Source organism: Chiloscyllium plagiosum, unplaced genomic scaffold, assembly GCF_037043375.1.
Source record: "Chiloscyllium plagiosum isolate Xiang-an unplaced genomic scaffold, Cpla_swu_hap1 HiC_scaffold_9, whole genome shotgun sequence".
NCBI lineage: Eukaryota > Metazoa > Chordata > Chondrichthyes > Orectolobiformes > Hemiscylliidae > Chiloscyllium > Chiloscyllium plagiosum.
Genome location: NW_028270147.1, coordinates 6,491,571 through 6,514,449, shown reverse-complemented (window position 1 = coordinate 6,514,449; position 22,879 = coordinate 6,491,571). Strand labels below are relative to the sequence as shown.

General features: G+C 43.6%; 1 protein-coding gene across 1 annotated transcript; it reads right to left on the bottom strand.

Annotated features, from left to right (window-relative positions):
- Window positions 1-462: 462 nt before the first annotated feature.
- LOC148149081 (di-N-acetylchitobiase-like) lies at window positions 463-21,917 on the bottom strand. Its single transcript, XM_087990309.1, has 7 exons — window positions 21,720-21,917; window positions 20,517-20,655; window positions 13,085-13,281; window positions 9,758-9,929; window positions 8,578-8,675; window positions 1,835-1,996; window positions 463-666 (listed from the first exon to the last, which is right to left on the bottom strand). The coding sequence occupies exons 1-7, from the start codon at window positions 21,915-21,917 to the stop codon at window positions 463-465; spliced, it is 1,170 nt and encodes a 389-aa protein (XP_087846435.1).
- Window positions 21,918-22,879: the final 962 nt, after the last annotated feature.

Below are 22,879 nucleotides of genomic sequence, written 5' to 3'. Positions count from 1 at the left end.
ATCTGGGCGATCAATGCACTCCAATCAAGTAGTGTTCATCACATCCTTAAAAGACTCTTTGAGCTGGTGGACCCAAGTTCCATCTCAATATACACCTGAGAACATGGGTTACCATTACAAAGGGGCAATGGTGCCCTTCAGTGCCTGCTGCCTGACCGGCTGAAGACCATCTTGGCCAGGGCAAAAAACTCTAATCTTCACTGCTATGAGCCAACATGAAACTGAGACAGATTTGTGAACAACTTAAAGCAGGTACTCAATGTAACCAGACCCCTTATTGCACAAATCACACCATTTAAGTTGAATTCCATAAAATAAGAAATTCAAAGATTACATAGAATGTGAAATCTGTTCCTTACATCCACGTTATTTTGTTTCACTTCTTAATATTGGAAGCTACCTCACTTTTTGTTACATTTACTTGGAAAATCAAAGATTTCACATTGTGTGGAGATTAATGGTTCAGGTTCTCCATTTTAACCTGGTCGGGCAGAGAGCATTCCACATGTCTTCAGTTTGCATTGCTGCTGTTGGATTCGCGCTGTAGTTGAGGTTATTTCCAAACTGGGCACCGATACCACCAAGTTTTAACTTCTTCACAATAGACGACTTTAGTGAAAGGCTGTCTGGGTCGTCATACCAGACCTCATGGTAAACATCTTTATCCTGCCAGAAGAACCAACAAGTTAGACTTAGTTCTTAGAGCAAAAACTATGAGGAGAAAGTGGGGCTGAGTTGGATGATCAGTTATGTTCACATTAAATGTGGAACAGGTTCAGAGTGTTGAATGGCTTACTCCTTCTCCTGTTTTCTATGGTTTTGTTCCATAAGGAACCAAGCTTGGGCCAAAGCACACTTCCAGGCTCCATGTTGAATATCAGCTGCTTCTGTTTTTAAACCACATTTAACTTGCAATCATATTAAAACAAGTTCAGGTTATCTGACAAACAAAAGTATAAAAAGCTAGATTGTTCGAGACAAAATCAGAAATTTCTGGAGAAACTCAGCAGTCTTCAGAAATAATAGGAGCGAGGAAACGGTGCTGTGCATATATGCTGAAGAAAAGGGGTGTTGAGGTGGTGGAAAAGTAGTGAGTGGATAGTTGGAGTTAGACACTCAGAGAGAGAGAGAGAGAAGCAGACAAAGGGATGGATGGTAGGAAGCCAGAGAGAAAGAGAAGCTGATAATGGGGACAAGAGGTAAGTGAAAATGAGCTGAAAGCAGCTCATGTGATGATGTGGTGATGGGGAATGGACATGGAAGGTCATGATCAGGCTCTAAGATGATTGAACTCAAAGTATTTGCCTGTAGACTAGACAAAATGTTTAATAAAATGCAGTAGTTTTACTGCTTGCTCCCAATTTCTTGTCAATTCTCTAATTAAACATATTTTCGACTACACAAACTGGATATTCTAAAATTTTCTGAACTCTGTGCACAGCAAATACTGAATTATGAAATTAAAAAGAAACAAATAGCTGTGGGTGCTGGAAATCAGAAAGAAAATCCAAATTTGCTGGGAGGGTCTGGCATCTGTGGAGAGAAAGAATTGATAGAGTGTGGTGTCGGAAAAAAGCACAGCAGGTCAGGTAGCATCTGAGGAGCAGGAGAGTCGATGTTTCGGGCAGGACCGTTCATCAAGACTGCATCTTCTGTCAAGTGAAAACAGAGTTAACAGCTTGGATCCAGTGACACTTATTGGAAGGAGTTTTGCTGCTCATTTTTCCAAGTAATTTCTGATTTTGTTACTGAATCACGAATCACTGCAGTGTTTTAACTCTATAAAGAATGTTATGGCGCACAGTTTGCATTGTGTTTTATCTGAAAGTCTTACCTTGTAAACAAAATATGGGGATTTGTAGTTATCATCCCAATACCTGCCAGTGATTGATCTGGGCAACATCTGCATGATCTCTTTGTATTTAGTCACGTTTGCGATTTGAGAACTGCATGGAGCACCTTTAAAAGGAGATCCTTTCAATTTGCATCTTCCAGGCTGTAAAATAGGAAAGGGATGAGCCGGTTAACTGCTTGATCTCCACGTTTACAAGCTACAACTGACAATTAGCAACAAATTCCACTGAAATATTCACTGCACACTAAGTGTTTTAAGAGGAGTGGAGGGAAAATACTGCTGTGTTCACAGCTGATGGTGATCCTGGACAACTCAACTCCCAAAGTGTAACCTGGTTTGTTCGGCTATAAACATTATTTACCTTTTTTTTACTGTGGAAGTCAGTCACTGCAGAAAGCACAAATAGCATTCCAAAATGATTAAATATTCAGGGATAAAAGAAGGCAAGGAAATAGAATAGAATCAAAATTTATTTTCATAATTCATGAAATATACAATGATAGGTTTTCTCATCACCCCAACACAGCATCTTCATCAATGACAGAAGTCGTACATAATGATAAGAAAAAAGTAAAATTGAGGCAAAGTTCATCACAGATCAGTTAATTGTTCCTGGGCTTAATGGCCCATTAAGGAACAATAGAATATCCTGAAGACGCAGCTGGGACAAGACCGCCATTCTGGAACATGAGTGAACATCACATCGGGCCTTCTGTGGGGTAGTCAGCTCAATGAGGAGAAAGTGAGGACTGCAGATACTGCAGATCAAAGTCAATAAGTGTGGCGCTGGAAAAGCAGCATCCGAGGAGGAGGATAGAACATAGAACATAGAAGAATACAGCGCAGTACAGGCCCTTTGGCCCTCGATGTTGCGCCGATCCAAGCCCACCTAACCTACACTAGCCCACTATCCTCCATATGCCTATCCAATGCCCGTTTAAATGCCCATAAAGAGGGAGAGTCCACCACTGCTACTGGCAGGGCATTCCACGAACTCACGACTCGCTGAGTAAAGAACCTACCCCTAACATCTGTCCTATACCTACCACCCCTTAATTTAAAGCTATGCCCCCTCGTAATAGCTGACTCCATACGTGGAAAAAGGTTCTCACAGTCAGCCCTATCTAAACTCCTAATCATCTTGTACACCTCTATCAAGTCACCCCTAAACCTTCTTTTCTCCAATGAAAACAGCCCCAAGTGCCTCAGCCTTTCCTCATACGATCTTCCTACCATACCAGGCAACATCCTGGTAAACCTCCTCTGCACCCGTTCCAGTGCCTCCACATCCTTCCTATAGTATGGCGACCAAAACTGCACACAATAGTCCAGGTGCGGCTGCACCAGAGTCTTATACAACTGCAACATGACCTCAGTACTCCGGAACTCAATTCCTCTACCAATAAAAGCCAGTACGCCATATGCCTTCTTCACCGCACTATTTACCTGGGTGGCAACTTTCAAAGATCTGTGTACATGGACACCAAGATCCCTCTGCTCATCCACACTACCAAGTATCCGACCATTAGCCCAGTACTCCATCTTTCTGTTACTCTTACCAAAGTGAATCACCTCACACTTAGCTTCATTGAACTCCATCTGCCACCTTTCTGCCCAGTTCTGCATCTTATCTATATCCCTCTGTAACCTGCCATATCCTTCCTCACTGTCAACAACTCCTCCGACTTTCGTATCATCCGCAAACTTGCTCACCCAACCTTCTAGCCCCTCCTCCAGGTCATTTATAAAAATGACAAACCGCAATGGTCTCAAAACAGATCCTTGCGGAACACCACTAGTAACGGCACTCCAAGATGAACCTTTACCATCAACTACTACCCTCTTCCAGCCAGCCAATTCCAGCCAGTCTTCTTCCAGCCAGCCAATTCCTAATCCAAACCTCCAACTCACCCTCAATGCCATACCTCCATATTTTTAGAAGTAGCCTACCATGGGGAACCTTATCAAACGCCTTACTAAAATCCATATACACCACATCTACCGCTTTCCTCTCGTCCACCTCCTTAGTCACCTTCTCAAAAAATTCAATCAGGTTTGTGAGGCACGACCTGCCCTTCACAAAACCATGCTGACTATCCTTGATCACGTTATTCCTATTCAGATGTTCATAAATCCTATCCCTTACAATTCTCTCTAAGACTTTGCCCACAACAGAAGTGAGACTCACCGGCCTATAGTTTCTAGGGTTATCCCTACTCACCTTCTTGAACAAGGAGAGACAACATTTCAAGCATAAGCTCTTCATTAGGAATGGGTACATTCCTGAAGGGCACATTCCCCTGCTCCTTGGATGCTGCCTGACAGGTTGTGCTTTTCCAGCACCACACTTTTTGACCATAGTCAGATCAAGTGGGGGAGGTCTTGTTTCGCGACTTTGATTGACTATTTTTGAGGAAGTGACAAAGATTATTGATGAGGATGTTATCTACATGGACTTTACTGAAGAATTTGATAAGGTCCCTCATAGCAGGGTGGTCCAGATGATTAATTTGCATGGAATCTGAAGTGAGTTGGAAAGTTCGATACAGAATTGGCTTGGTCATAGGAGACAGGGGTTAGTTGGGGAAGGGAGTTTCTCTGACGGGAAGTCGAGGTGTTCCAGAAGGGTCAGTACTGGGGCCTCCGCTTTTTCTAACATGCATAAATGATTTGTATGAAAATGTAGGTGGTCTGATCAGTATATTTGTAGATGACACAAAAACTGGTGGATTTGTGGAATGTGAGGAAGACTTTGTAGGATACATAACACATAATCAGGAGAGTGAACAGCCAGTTGTCATTGTGCATATAGGCATCAATGATACAGGATGAAGTCCTACAAGTAGAATTTAGGGAGTTAGGAGCCAAGTTAAAAAGTAGGACCTCAGGGGTAGTTATCTCAGGATTGCTATCAGTGCCATGTGCTAGTCAGAGTAGAAATGAAAGAATCGGCAGGATGAATGAGTGGCTTGAGAGATAGTGCAGGAGGGAGGGTTTTGGGACGTTGGGACTGGTTCTGGGGGAGGTGGGACTATTACAAATCAGATGGTCTACACCTGGGCCGGATTGGAATCAATGTCCCAGGCTGGAGTGTCGGAGGCTGAGGGTGACCTGATGAACTTATACAGAAGTATATTTTCTTATTCCTTATGTAAATGAACCAACTAGAGAAGCAGCAAAACCTGACCTTCTCTTGGGACATAAGGTGTCAGTGGGGGAGGACTTAGGGCCATCGTTTATAATTCTATTAGCTTTCAAATAGTTATGGAAAAGGATAGACTTGATCTAAAGTGAAAGTTCCAAATGAGAGTAAGCCCAATTTTGATGGTATTAGACAAGAACATTCAAAACTGGTTGGGAGAGGCGAATCACAGAGAAAGGGTGGTTGGAAAGTGGGAGGCCTTCAAAAATGAGGTATTGAGCCTCCAGAGGCAATCTCTTCCTATTAGTGTGAAAGGCAAGGCTGGTAGGTGTAGGGAATGCCGGACAACTAGACAAATTGAGGCTCTGATCCACAAAAGAAGGCGGCAGAGGCACATATAGCCAGCTGGGATCGAGTGAATCCCTCGAGGATCTCAGGGCAGTAAGAGTATAGTTATGAGGGAAATCAGGAGGGCATGAAAGGGACATGAGATAGCTTTGACAAATATGGTTAAAAAGAATACAAAGAGATTCCACAAATACATTAAGGGCAAAAAAGTAACTAAGGAGAGAATAGGGCCCATTAAAGATCAAAAGGCTGTCTATGTGTGGAGCCGCAGGAGATGGGTAAGACACTAAATGAGTACTTTGCATCAATATTTACTGTGGAGAAGGACATGAAAGCTAGAGAATTTGGTGAAATAAATAGTAACATCTTGAAAAAAGTGTCCATATTACAGAGGAGGAGGTGCTGGACGTCTTAAAGGGGGATAAATCCCCAGGATTTCATCAGATGTATCCAAGAACTTTGTGTGAAGCTAGGAAAGTGACTGCTGGTTCCCTTGCTGAGATATTTTGTATCATCGATAGCCATGGGTGAGGTGCTGGCAGACTGGAAGGTGGCTAATGTAGTGCCATTATTTAAGATAAGTAGTAAGAAAAAGCTGGGGAGCTTAAGACTGGTGAGCCTGACATCAGTAGTGGGTAATTTGTTGGAGGGGATTCTGTGGAACATGATTTACATGTATTTGAAAAGCAAACACTGATAGGAATAGTCAACAAAGCTTTGTGCGTGGGAAATTATGTCTTACTAACTTGATTGAGTTTTTTGAAGAGGTAACAACAAAGATTAATGAGGGCAGAGAGGTAGACATTGTCCATATGGACTTCAACAAGCCGTTGTCACAAAGCTGGTCCTTTTTCCTAAAAGCTGTTCCCTTTCACAAGGATACTGTGTCCTTGGTGTTTTTCAGAGGAATCAGAGAATTCAGGCTCCGAATCGAATGGTTTGGTGCAGAGATGAAAGGCCTTTTTGTTCATATGTAAGCAGATGAGACTTTAGGCCAAAGCTTTTATGTTTTTTGAAGTAACCTGTGTACGTCCAGGGGGCGGGCCCAGCTCTCAAGCTGAGCAGTTCAGTTCCGAACTTTGGTTAGGAGTTCAGCAATGCAGCTGTGTGGAAACAGGCTGCTAAACTCTCTCTCCTTCTGCCCTTCTAACTTCAACCTGTAAACCTTTGTTTCATTTTTTACTGTGTTTAAGGGGTTTGTTTGTTGGGACTGTTTCACATATTCAGAATAGCATAATTAAGTCTAGTTTGGATCGATTTCATCAGGAATGATAAAGGGCTTTTGCCCGAAATGTTGACTTTCCTGCTCCTTGGATGCTGCCTGACCTGCTGTGCTTTTCCAGCACCACTCGGATCTGTGTTCTGTCGGTGTTCTTTATTCTGTTCTTTGTGCTTCTTTCCGTAATTTTGTGAATATATTTTTGTCTGTTTTAAAACCTGGTAGTCAACCTAGCTAACTCACTCCGGGTAATTTTCACTGTATGCTTACCAAAACAAATAGCAAAGTTACAGTCTGGGCTACCTGCTTAAGAATGTTCCCAGTGGTCTGGCCTATTCCATAACAACGTTTGACAAGATCCACATGATAGACTGATTAGGGAGCTTCGATCACATGGGATCCAGGGAGAGCTTGTCATTTCGATACAAAATTGCCTTGAAGGTAAGAGACAGAGAGTGGTGTGCAGCGATGTCTTTGTACTGGAGCCCTCTCACCAGTGGTGTGCTGCAAGGATCCGTGCTGGGTTCACTGCTTTTTGTCATTTATACAAATGATTTGGATATGCATACAGGAGGGATGGTTAGTACTTATGCAGGCAGCAGTGTAGCGGACAGTGAAGAAGGTTATCACAGACTATAATGGGACCTTGATCAGAAAGGCCGACAAACCGAGGAGTGGCAGATGGAACTTAATCTCGATAAATGTGAGGTATTGCATTTGGAAAGGCAAATCAGGGCAGGACTTATACACGTAATGGCAGGGCCCTCGGGAGTGTTGCTGAACAAAGAGGTGCAGGTTCATGGTACTGTGAAGGTCGAGTCAAAAATAGTGAAGAAGGTATTTGGTACATTTGCCTTTATTGGTCAGTGCATTGAGTGTAAGATGTTACAGCTGCACAGAACATGGATTAGGCCATTTTTGGAATACTGTGTTCAGTTCGGGTCTCCTTGCTTAAGCAAAGATGTTGTTAAACCTGAAAGGGTGCAGAAAAGATTTACAAGAATGTTGCCAGGGTTGGAGGGTTTGCGCCATAAGGAGGCACTAAATAGACTGGGGCTATTTTCCCTGGAGTGTCGAATGCTGAGGGGTGACCTTATAGAAGTTTATAAAATCATGAGGGGCATGGATAGGGTGAATAGCCAAGGTATTTTTCTCCTGGTAGGGGAGTCCAAAACTAGAGGCATACGTTAAGATGAAAGGGGAAAGATATAAAAGGGACCTGAGCAGTAACGTTTTCATGCAGAAGGTGGTGTGTGTATGGACCAAGCTGCCCGAGGAGGTGGTGGAGGCTGGTACAATTACAACATTTAAAAGGCATCTGGATGGGTATCTGTATTGGAAGAGTTTAGAGGGATATGGACCAAACACTGGTAAATGTGACTAGATTTATATCGGATATCTGGTCAGCATGGACGAGTTGGATCAAAGGAGCTTTTTCCATGCAGTACAACTGGAAGACTCCATTTAAACTGATCAGAGACATGGATAGGGTGGATCATCAGAGTCGCTCTCCCAGGGTGGAAATGTCGATTAAGATGGAGCATAGGTTTAAGGTGAAAGGGGAAAAGTTAAAAGGAGGTGTGTCAGGCAAGTTTTTTACACAGAGGATGGTAGGTGCCTGGAATGTGCTTCCAGGGGAGGTGGTAGAAACAGAAATGGTGGCAAAGTTTAAGATGCATTTGGACAGGCAGAGAATTGAAAGATAAAGACCATGTGTAGGCAGATGGGATTAGCTTGGAATGGCATCATGGTTGGAACAGACAGGGTGGGCCGAAGGGCCTGTTCTGTGCTGCACTGTTCTATGTTCTAATAAAAACCAACCATTTCTCCAACCAGTGGTGGTGGAAGCAGAGTCATTCGGGCATTTAAACGACTGCTGGACATGCACATGGACAGCAGTGAATTGAGGGATGCGTAGGTTAGGTTATTTTATTTTAGATTAGGAATAATCCTTGGCACAACATCGTGAATCTGCAGGGCCTGTTCTGTGCTGTATTTTTCTATGTTCCTTACCTCATAGAAATGCTCACAAGGATAGTCATAACCATACCACGGGAGTCCTAATACGAGCTTTTTGGGATCAACACCCAGCTTGATATAATAATGCAGACCTAAATGGGGAAAAAAAACAATGATTGAGCATTGATTAGCATTGCTATGGAGTGGACACACCTTTCACCAGACGATCATACTTCAGTAAGACACCTCGTCTACCATAATCCTCAACACTGGTGCCCCACAATGCCGTGTACTCAGCTCTCTACTGTCCTCCTTATACACACACGGCTGTGTGGCCAAATTCTGTCCCAACACCATTTACAAGTTTCTTGATGACATCACCATTGTAGGTCAGATCTTAAACGATAAAGAGACAAAAATCAGGAAGGAGATTGAGTGCTCAGTGGCATGGTATAAAGACAACAATTGCTCCATCCACATCAGCAAAACACAAGAGCTAGTCATTGACTTCAGGAAGCGCACGGCCCTGTCTGTAACAATGGAGCTGAGGTGGTGATGGTCAAGGCTGCCACGTTCCTGGGAGTGATGATCACCAACAATCTGTCCTGCTTTACCTATGTCAACACGATGGTCAAGAAAGCACTGCAACACCTCTACTTCCGCAGGAGGCTAAGGAAATTTGGCCTGTCCACAAGGACTCTGACCAATTTTTATAGATGCACCATAGTTTGCATCCTATCTGGATGCATCACCGTGTGGTATGGCAGGTGTTCTTCCCAAGACTGCAAGAAACAGAGAGTCATAAACACAGCCCAGTCCGTCACGCACACCAGCCTTCCATCCATTGACCCTGTCTGTATTTCTCACTGCCTCAGGAAAGGCCTGAATCATAGACTCTTCCCACCCCAGTTATAATCTCGTCCACGCCCTTCCATCAGGCAGAAGATATAAAAGTTTGAATACAGATATGAATAGATTCATGAACAGCTCCACCTCCCCCCCACCCGCCAACCCCGATTGGGTATCAGACTTTTGAATGGACCTCTCAAAGATCTTAATTCTGATCTTACTCTCTCTGCACCTTCTCTGTGGCTATCACACTGCATTCTGCACTCTGTTCTGCTGATGTACTTTGTATGGTATGCTCTGTCTGTGAGAGCATGCAAAACAACGCTTTACACTGTCTCTTAGTACATACAACAACAATAAATCAATTATTCAATGTAGTTCATACCTGAGAATGTCTGGTCATAGGGAGCATTTGCTTTTGCAAAGCACTCATCCCACATTTCAAGCTGCATGTCATAGGCCTTCACATATAAAAAGTCACAGGACTGTGCCATTGATGTGTAATCATAGCACTTGCCACCTGGACAGTCTGGAGACCAAGGGACACTAACTGAGACCTAAGGAACAAGCAGGAGAAAGTTAATCTTATCTCACAACTTATATCAAGTACAACTAACATTATATGATTTTTTGAAGCACTCCCATTGTGGATGGCTGATGGGGACCTGTGAAATTAACACTTTAGAAGCCCCATGTCTCTTTATCCCTTAGCCCTGTGCTAGCAGTTAGTGAGAACAGCTTTATGCTGTGTACTTATTTATTTTATCTGAATCTGCAACATTCTTCCCTCAGTCTCTGTTGGTCCAACAAGACAACCGTGCTGTTCCAAACAAACCTTACAGTCTTGGACAATTTTGTTAAATTTTCTCTGCACGGTTTCAAGCAAACTCAAACCCTTCCTTTGATGTGATGACAAGTATGCTTTTAATGTATTCATGGATGGGATGTAGGTGTCCACTACCACTACAACAGCACTGCTGATTGACCTGGTCAAGTTCTGAATGACATTGCTGCTAGACTGGGTTTGTAGCAGAACGTTAGGTAACCAAGGAGGGGAAAAACATACTTGATCTCATCCACCTGATTTGCCAGCTGAAGATGCATCTGTTCATGACAGTGTTGGTAAGAGTGACCACTGCACAGTCCTTGTGGAGACAAAATCCCGCCTTTACATTGAGAATAACTTCCATTGTGTTGTGGATCAATGTGGTAATTGGGACAGACTTTGAACAGAGCTAGCAACTCAACACTGAGCATTCATGAGGCACTATGATACCTCAACAGCAGTAGAATTGTACTCCAGCAAAATCTGCAAACTCATGGCCAGGCACATACCCCATTCTATCATTGTCATCAAGCCAGGGCATCAACCCTGGTTCAATGGAGAGCGCTGGAAGATACCTGGACGTTGTGTTTCAGGAGGCAATCACACCCTTTAGATTACCGCCCTCAAATTTGGACAGCAGTCAGAAACAGGAGGTTGTGACTATGAGTGAGGCAGGTAGAGGATTCCAGGAGCCTCAGGCCTAGAGCTTGTCTAACAGTTTTGAGATTCTTGCTCCCTGTGTGAATGAGAGTGGGGGTTGAGGGAGGATGAGCAAACTGACCATAGCACCATGCGAAGGGAGTTATTTAAAAGAGGGGAGGAAATAGAAATGTAGTTGTAATTGGGGATAGTACAGTCGGGGAATAGACACTGTTCTCTGTGGCCAGGATCGTGAGTTCTGAAGGCTGTGTTGCCAGCCTAGCACCTGGGTTCAGGGTGTCTGATTGGGCTACAGAGAAACATGGAGTGCGAGGGTCACATAAGTACCAACAATATTGGTAGAAAGAGGAAGGAGGTTCTGCTGAGGGAATATGAGCAGTTAGAGGCGACATTAAAAAGCAGAGCCAAAAAGGTAATAATCTCTGGATTACTATCTGAGCCACGAGCAATTTGGCACAGGATTGACAAGATTTTAGCAATAAATGCTCTGGCTCAATGATTGATGTGGGAGAAATGGCTAAGTCATTGAGTATATTTAAGACAGAGACCAACAGGTTCTTGCTTAGTAAGGGGAATAAGGGTTACAGGGGAGGACAATGAGTTGAGAAACAAATTAGCCACGATCGAATGGTAAAGCAGACTCAATGAGCAGAATAGGCTCAACTCTGCTCTTACATTTTATGGTCTTTTGGTCAAATGAGAACTATTTAAAAAAAAATACCCTTCTTACTCAATGTCTAGAAAGCCTGGAAATGTTTTGGAGGCAGATTCAATTGAGACGTTGAAGAGGGCATTATAATATTATTCAAATACGGACAATGTGCAGGGGTCTGGAGAAAAGTCAGGGGATTGGCAGCAAATTAAAATATCCAATGGTGCAGACAAATGGCTGAATTGCCTCCTTTGGGTCTATAACAATGCAGTAATTCTCCAGCACACACAGTGCTCCCCAACATCCCAGCTCAGAGCGGGTATGATGTGGAGGAGTCGGTGTTGGACTGGGGTGGACAAAATTAAATATCACCCAACACCAGGTTATTGCCCAACCGGTTTATTTGGAAGCACCATCTTTCAAAGCGCGTCAGGTACCTGATGAAAGAGCAGCGCACCAAACACTAGTGCTTCAGCATAAACCTGTTGGACTATAACCAGATCATATGTGTCCGGTACAAGGCAGGATTTGTGAGGTTGACGGAATTGATGCCTTAACTAGCAGACATTTGTGAGTTTGAACTCAAGAACTAAATGAGATTAGTGAGATCTTGTCATGTGAAATAAATTGACAATAATGTTTTCATTGCAAACATTACCCAGTAAAAATGGATAGAGTTCTCCCTTCAACATAAAGGCTCCTTAATTTCAGAAGAACCCTCTGTAAATGAATTGTGTAACTCATGGAGGATCGTGCAGGGGCTGTAGAAGTAGACTGTTTCCTCTTTTACCAAGAGTCTTCATGGAGTAAATAAGGACAAAACATTTCCTGTGGCTGGAGGGTCAGGAAACAGGATTCACAGATTTCAGAGAAATGTCATAAGCGATGGGAACAGTATTTTGCAGAAGGAATTGAAATGCAGCATGCAAGTTTACCCAACAGCAATTTTCAAAAGGGACTGGATAAACACTTGAGATAAACTGGAGAGCTACAGGGAGAGGGCAGGGAAGTGGGAGTCACTGGGTACTGCTTTTGAAGAGCAGGCACAGGGCTGATGGGCCAAATGGCCTCCTTCTGTGCTGTATCATTCTTAAACACATGTGAAATCTTGCCATTGGTGGAAGCTGTGCCTCTATCCAGCGATCTCCTTCAAGGCTCCAGTTGCTGCATTATCAGGGTCAGCTGCATCTTCAGCTGAAATTGATTCAACATAAAATATCTTGTAACCACCTTGTAACAAGACGATGGACTGAAAAATAGCAACTGGAAATCATGTCTCCAGGAAAATAGATCCATGTTTATTTATAAATCACACAACACCAGGTTATAGTCCAACAAGTTTAACTGGAAGCACACTAGCTTTCGGAGCGACGCTCCTTCATAGGTGGTTGACTAGCTCTGACACCTTGTGCTTCCAATTAAACCTGTTGGACTATGACCCGGTGTTGTGTGATTTTTAATTTTGTACACCCCAGTCCAACACCGGCATCTCCAAATCATGTTTATTTATAAATACCTAATTAATTAAACAAATGGTTTATCTCTATTACATTTTTTAAACAATTATCTTTCACCTGAGATCCAGGTATTTCATTTTGTAAATGTTGCTTAATCTGTGCGACCAGCTGGGGTAGTGCTTGAAAATTTGAAATGTGTTCTAATGGCATCATATGCAGTCCATCCAGAAACTGAAGCTTTACCAAATGCAGAAGCGCTTCAATCCATCTCTTTCGTTCAGTTACAAGTATCAAGTGTTTCTTATGCACATTCACTAAAGAGGGAGAAAGAAATATCTTATTTCAAAGCGCAGATGGTATCACAGCACTTTACCAAACAAACTGCCAACTTCAAGTGGAAAGGAGGAAAGAAAGATTTGTTTCAAACTTATATTTATTTTGTAACTTTTACATCCTCACACTGTTCTTGCCATTTATATCAAATCAGTTAGTGGCCACTGTCACTTTCAACTGTTAGGACAGTGGGTCAGAATCTCAAAAATGCCACAGGTATTTTAGCCCTTAATTTCAAATGCGTTTCTTGAAAGAGGATTGCTACAGAGACATCGTAACTACAAGTGTAAATTCAGTTGTTTGCTGTCAAAAACCTTGTGTAGGACTGATGGAGTGTAATACCTAAAGATGTCAAACTTCTAACAGAGAGAGACACAGAATTCTTAACCAATTCCCAATGGAGAGCAACCTGTTGCTGTTGGTTTATGTGCTTTTATCTTCCAGGAATATACAGAAAAGAGTTAAAATAGCACATCAACTCTAGTCTATGTGTTGTTATCAGTCTCCTGTGAAACGTCCTGTCCTAAGTGTAACTTATATGCTATGGAAGTCTCAACTTGAGAACTCCTGTAAGCACCCCTCCACCACAGGTAAAACATGGAACACAGACTCTCGTTCTGAGTGCTATAGACAGTTAACAAAAAGGAATCAGGGCAAAGGAATTTTAACCAAATTGTACAACCAAGAATTTCAAAAATTAACTCTTCACCTGCTGGGTTCCACACTACCAATGCATCCTAATAACGTCTGCAATATTACCTGAGCTGCTCCTCAAGAACAATTCACAGGGTGATCTGCATATGTTTTCAATATTTTATCTTTTTGATTTGTGTCTTACATCTAATGTGTGTATGTCAGTTGTTTAACATTTCTACATATGTTGTAATCAATAAACTCACTTTCATGTTAATTTAAGAAAGCCTGGTTAAATTGGGCTCCTTTTAAAGCAAATATTAATTTCATCTGAGACACAGACATCCGCAAGAAAAGGGAAACTTTTTAAAGTTAACATTGTTGCATCCAACTGAGGGCTGGATGAATAAGTAAAAGGAGCCAGCTCATCCTTTCTCACTTGGGAGATTTACAGATTGGGGTGTCCTATCTGAAACTAGGACAAATTAGGGAATCTCACAAACTGGGGGCTCAACCAGAGATTTGAAACCACAGAGACAACAAATTAATGAGAGTAGGAAAATTATTACAGTAGCGCCTCGACTTACGAACTTAATCCATTCCGGGACCGGTTCGCGAACCGAAAAGTTCGTGAAAAGAATCAATTTTTCCCATTGTTCGGATAGCGTAAGAATGCTTGGACTTAGCAACGAACGCTGTTCACAGCACACGCACCAAAGACGAACTGAATGAGATCACGCAGGACCCGAGAGCTTTTGCGTTCAACAAGCGCGTAGCAAAGCAGAACAATGAAACCACGTGGTCGCACACGGGCTTTTTGCGTTCGTACCTTCATTCGTACCTTGAATTTCGTACGTACGTTGAAGCAAAATTTTACGTACAATCCTGTTCGTAAATCGATTTGTTCGTGAACAGGGGTCGTTCGTATGTCGAGGCGCTACTGTTCTTCAAAATGAATTTACATTAAAAAAACAAACTGCAAAGATCTTTCATGATTTTGTATTACTACGGTAGAGAAATGTCTGCACTTGATGTCAGAGTTTTCCCAGCAGACTGAGGTAAGTTACTTTTGAAGATTTAAATGTTCTGTCTCCAAAATGCTTAAAGGATTTAAATGAAAAACTTAGAACTAGAATTTCTTTTGTAAGCCATAAAACCTGAAATTTTAACAGGAATGGCAAGTGGTTTATGGGCAAAAACTGAAGACGGTGAAGCAGACAGAGCAATGAAAGAAATATTAAAATTGGAGCAGTGGAAATTAGAATTTCAAGAATACAAAAATGAACAGAAAAGAAATAGATCCGACAGGAAACAGCAAGATAAACAAGAGAGTTTCAAGAAAAACTGTGGGAGATGGGAGTTGAGGAGGTGGAACCCTACTGTGTCCCATTTAGAGAGGAAAAGATAGACGCCTTCTTTATTTCTTTTGAGCAGCAGTTGAAGCAGCCAATCCAACGCTATTCCAGATTGTTGCAGGGTAAGCTTTCAGGGAGAGTACCTGAAGATAATTTCTCTCACCTGAGGAAATTGGCACAGATTACAATGTAGTAAAATAAATCTTCAATACATACCAGTTAGTGCAGGAGGTGTATCATTAAACATTTTGTAACTCAGGCAACGTCCTGTCCAGACATAACTGGAATTTGAAAGGATTATGCAACTTGCTTTGGAGCATTGGCCCCAGGCAATTAAAATGGAGACACAGAAAAAGAAACTCTCATTCTCCTGAACTCCAGTGAGTACAAGCCTAACCTACTCAATAGCTCCTAAAAATGAAATCCCTCCATACCCGGAATCAACCGAGTGAACCTTCTGTGGACTGCCTCAACTGCCAGCATATCTTGGTTGGCTATTAGTCACAGTCTAAAGATATGGGACTGTGATGAGGAGAAATCTCTTCACTCAGGGAGTGGTAAGCCTGTGGAAGTCCCTGCCACAGAAAGCAGTTCAAGCCAAATCACTGAATATTTTCAAGGAGTTAGTTGTAGTTCTCAGGGCTAATGGGATCTAGGAGTGTGGGGAGAAAGCAGAAACAGGGTATTGGTTAATAAGCCATGATCATATTGAATGGTGGAGCAGACCGGAAGGGCTGAACGGCCTACTCCGACTCCTACTTTCTACGGTTCCTTTACTCGGGGTACCAAAGCTGTTCACAGTATACGAGCTGTGGTCTGACCAGTGCCTTGTACAGTTTGAGCAAGACTTCCAAATTTTACTACTCCATTTCCTTTGAAAATTTAGCCAAAAGTCTGTTTGCCTTCCACATTACCAGCATCAGCTTGGATGCTAGGTTTTTTTTGTGATTCAGGCACAAGGACCCTCAAATCCCTCTGAGCTGTAGCATTCCTCAGTCTCTTTCCTTGAAAATAATATACAGCTCTCCTTTTACTTCTGTCAAAGAGTACAACTTCCCAATTTCCCAATGTGTCTATTTCCCTCCGCAGACTCTTTGGGTCATCTTCACCACTTGCTTTCCCACCGACTTTTTGTGTCATCCACAAACTTGAGTTCTCCCTTGTCTTGTTCCTTCTTCCAAAGTGATCCACCTCACATTTATTAACTTTAACTTCCATCTGCCACTGATCTGTCCATCTGACCAAACTTCCTTCTCATTGTCAACCACCCAGCTAATCTCGGTGTCATCCGCAAACTTACTTATCATCCCTCCCACATCTTGTCTACATCATTTATGAATATCATAAGCATTAAGGGACTAAGCATTGATCCCTGTGGTACGCCACTGCACACCAGGCTCCAGTCACACAAACAGCCTTCCCCCACCTCCCTCTATCTCCTGTCACTCAGTCAATTTCAGAAGCACCTTGCCAAGTGACCCAGAAGCTCACCTGTTTTTATATTCTTTATCAGTTTCCAATGGGACCTTGTCAGACGCCTTGCTGACATTTAGATAAACGACATCAACTTTTCAACCCTCAATTAATCACCTGGTTACCACGTTGAAAAATCGTTAGACATGCCTGCACTCTAACAAAGCCATGTTGGCCATCTCTGATCAATTCTTGCCTCTCCAAGTGAAGGTAAGACCATAAGATGCAGGAGCAGAAATTAGGCCATTCAGCCCATTGAGTCTGCTCCACTATTCAATCATGGCTGATAGGTTTCTCAACCCCATTCTCCTGCTTTCTCTCCGTAACCCCTGATCCCCTTGGTACTCAAGAACCTATCTATTTCCAACTTGAATATACTCAATGACCTGGCCTCCACAACCTTCTGTGGCAATGAATCCCATAGATTCCCCACTCTCTGTCTGAAGAAGTTTCTCCTTATCTCCGTTCTAAAAGACCTTCCCTTTACTCAAAGGCTATGCCCTCGGGTCCTCGACTCTCCTCCCAATGGAAACATCTTCCCAACATCCACTCTGTCCAATTTTCTCCTTGCCTACTTCCTGCTATTGTCCTACTCCTGATACTGGTTTCTAGTTCATGGGTCGAGCTCTAAGATCTGGTTTGTAAAGGGGAACAACAGTTTCTTTGCTCTGGCATCTCCCCTGGGGCCAGAGACAAGTTATAACTTTGGGTGAGAGCCTCTGTAATTTCTTCTTTTGTCTTCAACGCCATCCAAACCTGGTGATTTGTTCACTTTTAAACTGACCAAACCCCAATAACTCCTCACTTCCTATACCAATGTGCTCCAGAAATTCACAGTCAATTTTTACACTTGTTTTCTCCTCCTGAGGAAGGGCAGATGTGATATATTCATTTACCAGTGTTCTCCAGCTTTACACAGATTATCCCTTGATCCATAATGGGGCCTACTCTTTCTCTGGTTATTCTCTTCCTGTTGACATACTTGGGGAATATCTTGGCACTCTCCCTAATCTTACCCATCAGTGGTATTCTTGCCCCCCCCACCCCCCCCCCCCCCCAAACGTGGCTTTCCTAATTGCTTTCTTGAGCTCCCCCTGCACTTTCAATACTCCTCTCAGTCTACTATGTTATGTCTCTCTTTTCCTTCTTGTCCAGTCCTGAATATTCCTAGATATTGAGGGTTCTCTGGGTCTGTTGTTCCTACATTTCACCCTAAAGAGAACATATCGCACATGTACTCTTCCCAGTACATTTTTGAACATGTGCCACTGTTCTGCTGTACAATTACCTTCTGGTAGCTGTTCCCCATCTATTTTGGCCAAATAATGCACTAATCTAATAAAATCCACCCTACTCTAATTCAAAATGCTTCTTTGATCACCATCTTTTTCCACTGCCCTAACTAAATTAGGACTTAAGGTGGTGTGGTTGTTAAAACTCCATGTAACTACATCTCTGTAATATTGATAAGATCATGCCCTAGGCCCGGCCCAATCATCTTTGGCTGGTTCATCAATTAATTCCCCTCCATCTTAAGGTCAGAAATGGGGATGTTTGCTGATGATTGCACAATATTCAGCACGATTCACGACTCCTCAGAATCTGATGCAGTCCATGTCCATATACAACAAGATCTGCACAATATCCAGGCTTGGGCTGACTAGCAGTAAGTAACATGTGCACTACCCAAGTGCCAGGCAATGGCCATCTCCAATAAGAGTCAATCTCCCCACCGCCCCTTGACATTCAATGGTGTTACTCGACCCAGTTGCCTGGATGGGTGCAGCTCCAACAACACTCAGTCAGCTTTTTCCAAATTCATTCATGGGATGTGAGCATCGCTGGCTAGGACAGCATTTATTGCACATCCCTCATTGCCCAAAGCTAAGTGTCAACCACATTTCTTTGGGTCTGGAGTCACATGTAGGCCAGACCAAGTATGGATGGCAGTTTCCTTCCCTGAAGGATATTAGTGAACCATATGGATTTTTCGAACAATCAGCAGTAGATTTTTGATCATTGTTAGATCCTAATTCCAGATTTTTTGTTATTAAATTCAAATTCCACCATCTACTATGATGAGGTTCAAACCCAGGTCCCTAGAACATCACCTGGGTGTCTGGACTAGCAGTCTAGCGATCATACCACTGGGCCATCACCCCTCCCCCTCCCCCCACCGGGCTTGGATGGCTTGACACCATCCAGGACAAAGCATCCACTCCCTCCACCACCAATGCTCAGGAGCAGCAGTGTGTACGATTTACAAGATACACTGCAGAAATTCACCAAAGATCCTCAGGCAGCACCTTCCAAACCCAAGGCCACTTCCGTCTGGAATGACAAGAGCAGCACATACATGGCAACACCATCCCCTGAAAGTTTCCCTCCAAGCACTCACATTCTCATTTGGAAATATTTCATCATTCCTTCAGTGTTGCTGGGTGGACATCCTGCAATTCCAGTCTAGATTAGAGTGGTGCTGGAAAAGGACAGCAGGTCAGGCAGCATCCGAGGAGCAGGAAAATCGACGTTTTGGGCAAAAGCCCTTCATCAGGAATCTGGAATTCATCCTGGAATTCCAGCCAGTGACACCCACATTCCACAAATGAGTAAAAAATCTCATTCATCTCCAGTGGTTAATCACCTTATTCGGTTCTGAATGCTACTTATATCAAAGTAAAAAGACTAACTTAACTCTTTTTTTCCAGCCATTTGACCATGTCTGCTGCTCTCCTATGTCAGTACATTCTGTCTCATCCTGGCCCACTCTGAGGATTGTTATCTAAATGGGTGCAATACCACTTGCTTTGTAAACCTCCTCCAAACCACCCACTCCCCTATTCAGTTTCACACCCTCTCTTCTGTGTTTCTGCATTAGTCTCTTTGCCTCACCTTAACAGAAGTAAATTCAGGGGAATATGCAAATGAATGTGTGGCTTAGGATCTGGTACATGAGGGAGGGCTATAGATTTCTGGGACATTGGGATTCCTTTGTGGTAATCCTGTGACAACAGCAACACAGCCTGCCAGACGAACTTACTCACAGCTAGAGTTTTGTCTCAAAATTGGGAGAACTGATCATGGAATAGTCAAGCAACAGACAGACAGATCTTTATTCACAGAGCCGTCCTTAGACGCAATGATCCAGACAATATCCCTGGATATGTCCTGTTCCACGGGCAAAAGAGATGTACTAGGGATGGTGGCACATTGGCATACAGTCAATTGGGAGTTTTCCTGGGAGTGCTCAACATTGACTCCAAACCCCATGATGTCTCATGGTTTCAGGTCAAATAAGGGACAAAGAAATCTGCTGCTGATTACCACCTAGTACTCCCTCTTGGCCCATGAATCAGTACGCCTCCACACTGACAGTGGCCAAGGCACAGAATATATTCCACATGGAGGACTTTGATGTCCAACACCCAGGAGTGGTCTGGCCGCACTATTATTGACCAAGCTGGCTTAGTCCTGAAGGACGGAGCTGCTGGATTGGATCAGTGGCAAATGGTGAGAAAAGAGGGAATATAACTACTTGACCTCACATTCACCTATCTACCTGCCACAGATAATCTCCCCAGGCGTTCCTCAGGGTTGTCTCCCAGGGCCAAACATTCTGCCCAACCTATCGATGTCAGCAATTACGTTCCTGTTCAGCCTGAAACCTGTAAACTGTATGTTCCCTTGTGGAATTCTCTATAATACCTCTTGCATTAGGAAGACATATTATTCCATCAGAAAGTGCATGACAATACCTTGCAAGACAATCCGAATGCCGTTTGCATGAGCATGACACAGAAGTTCAGTGGGAAGAGAATGTGTAATCACAATTGTCGTAATCTTTGACCAGTCGTAATGTATCCATTCGGGTCCTTTATTATCAAAGATAACGACCTGGTGGAGAAACAGAGTAGGTAGTAATTCTGCTTGGACGTGTAGAGAACAGGAGCAGTAGACCATTTGGCCGTTTGAGCATGCTCTAAAATTCTGTATGATCATGGCTGATTCCATTTTTTGCCCCATACTCTTTGATACCTTTTGCCCAAAGAACTGTAAGGTGGCTGCTTCTAGAAAGCATCTGAGGCTGAGGTTATTTGCTGCACCTCCAGTGACCGCACTGTCTACTCAGCAACATTACTCCGAGGTGAATTTAAACCTCAGCTACTGAACAGTTACATTGTCATTTTACACCAAGGATTGTTTCCAGGATCTGGTACATTGTATTCACCTTAATCTGAACCAGATCCTCAGTTTTACAGAGATTGAGCTCAAATCACAATGTACTTCAATATGACCCCAAGACTTTGCCCTGGTGTTTTCTCTCAGGATCAATATTCTGTGCAAACAGCAATCCTGATCCATGGGATTAAACTGTCAGAATGGATCACACTTCATTCCAGAGGCTGTACATCAGGGACACCGTTTAACAGAAATCTTTTCCTGCTGCTGCTGCCCTTGTTAAAATATCTTTGCACTCCTCAGTTTTCCCGAGGCTCCTGTTTCACACAGGCTGGAACTAGAGCAAGTTGCACACTTTCCCATCAGGATTAGAGAGAATTTGATCCTCTCTGCATCCCAACAAGGATCTGAGCTGGTCCAGCTCCCCCTGTCCCTGAGCAGGACTCAGCCCCTCAGCCTGGACCTGACCCTTGGTTTGTGTCAAGGAGCCTTCTCCAGTCTGGATCCCCCAGGGCCCGGAGTGGAGCTGGAGCCTGACTGGGAGGGACACTCTGTTCCCCAGCCAAAGCCAGGCCAGCCCCGGGGAGGGAAAGAACATCCTCCAGAGGAGAATCTCTCCCAACTCACACAACAGAGCGGGGGCTGGGGAGAGGAGCAGCAGCACACGGGGAGAGACAGGAGCTCCCATCCCAATACTCCATTCCAAGTGTTGCTGCTCAATGGCCTTCAAAAGACAACTTCCAGGCAACCAGAGAATTGAATGGTTTGTAAATACCCACCTCGACTTGGTACTGATGGTCGGCGGGCAGAGGCTGGCACAGAGTAGTGGGTTTACATGGGCACAAACGGGCAGGAGAAACAGTGAATCCTGAGAGGATCCCCAGTGCCAGCACCATCAGAAACTGCACCAAAACCAAACTCCAGCGCATCCTCTCGGCCGGAGATGAAGATCCATCAGACACAGTGAGATGCTTCATTTATACCGAGTGTCATGTGAGTGATGATGCCGCCTCCTGGCTCTCTCTATCTCTATCTCGGTTTGTGTGATAACAGGAAAATGTTGACGCAAACTCCATCCTGGCAAATGTAACTTTGTAAAGAAGTTCGCATCTCCCCCTCCCCCACTCTCTTTGTCTAACAGTTAGCCCTGAACATTCCTGTAGCATTTCCTCCTTGACGTTCTGCTCAGAATCTCTCTCTCTCTTCCTCCCTGCCTTTGCTACAGTCAATCTCAACCTGATTTCTGAAAGTCTGATTTCCTGCGAATAGCCCATGTCTTAGTGTCTCAGTAGAAACATTTGTGGGTGGTCCCTGCCCTCTGCGCATTACTCTCTACCTCGATGTTCAGTCCTGGGACCTCTGCTCCCTCTACGCCGTTCCCCTCCCCCATCATTTTCTTCTATCCCTGCAGCAATATCAGCCTCAAATATTTCTCATAGAGTGCTCAGTTTCTTTGAAACATTAATCTTATCTTTTAAGTGACAACTGGCTACATCCCCATTTCATCATCATTGCCAGTCATCAAGTGATAGTCAGCATTGTTGCTTTGTTTAAGAAGAGCATCATAGATCAGCCAGGAAATTTTCGGCCATGTCAAAATATTATTGAACAAGGTGGCTCGGTGGCTCAGTGGTTAGCGCTGTTGCCTCGCAGCACCAGGGTCCTGGGTTTGACTCCAACCTCGGGTGGTTGTCTGTGAGGAGTTTGCACATTCTCCCCGTGTCTGCGTGGGTTTCCTCCGGGTGCTCCGGTTTCCTCCCACAGTCCAAAGATGTGCAGGTCAGGTGAATTGGCCATGAGGGAAAAATGGGTTTGGGTCAGTGTGGACCTGTTGGGCCGAAGTGCCTATTTCCACACTGCAGGGAATCTAATCTCATCTAATTTAATCAAGATTCCTCGGGACATGATTTGCTGGCATTTGGAAAAAAAATAGACTTAG

What these genes read in the sequence shown, in the direction of transcription:
- LOC148149081 (XM_087990309.1), bottom strand. Translation starts at nt 21,917, where the DNA reads ATGAAGCATCTCACTGTGTCTGATGGATCTTCATCTCCGGCCGAGAGG. An exon ending in CTATGACCAGACATTCTCAG is followed by an intron (nt 8,676 to 9,757) that starts GTATGAACTACA and finishes TTCCCCATTTAG; the next exon opens with GTCTGCATTATTATATCAAG. An exon ending in CTTGTGAGCATTTCTATGAG is followed by an intron (nt 1,997 to 8,577) that starts GTAAGGAACATA and finishes CCTATTTTACAG; the next exon opens with CCTGGAAGATGCAAATTGAA.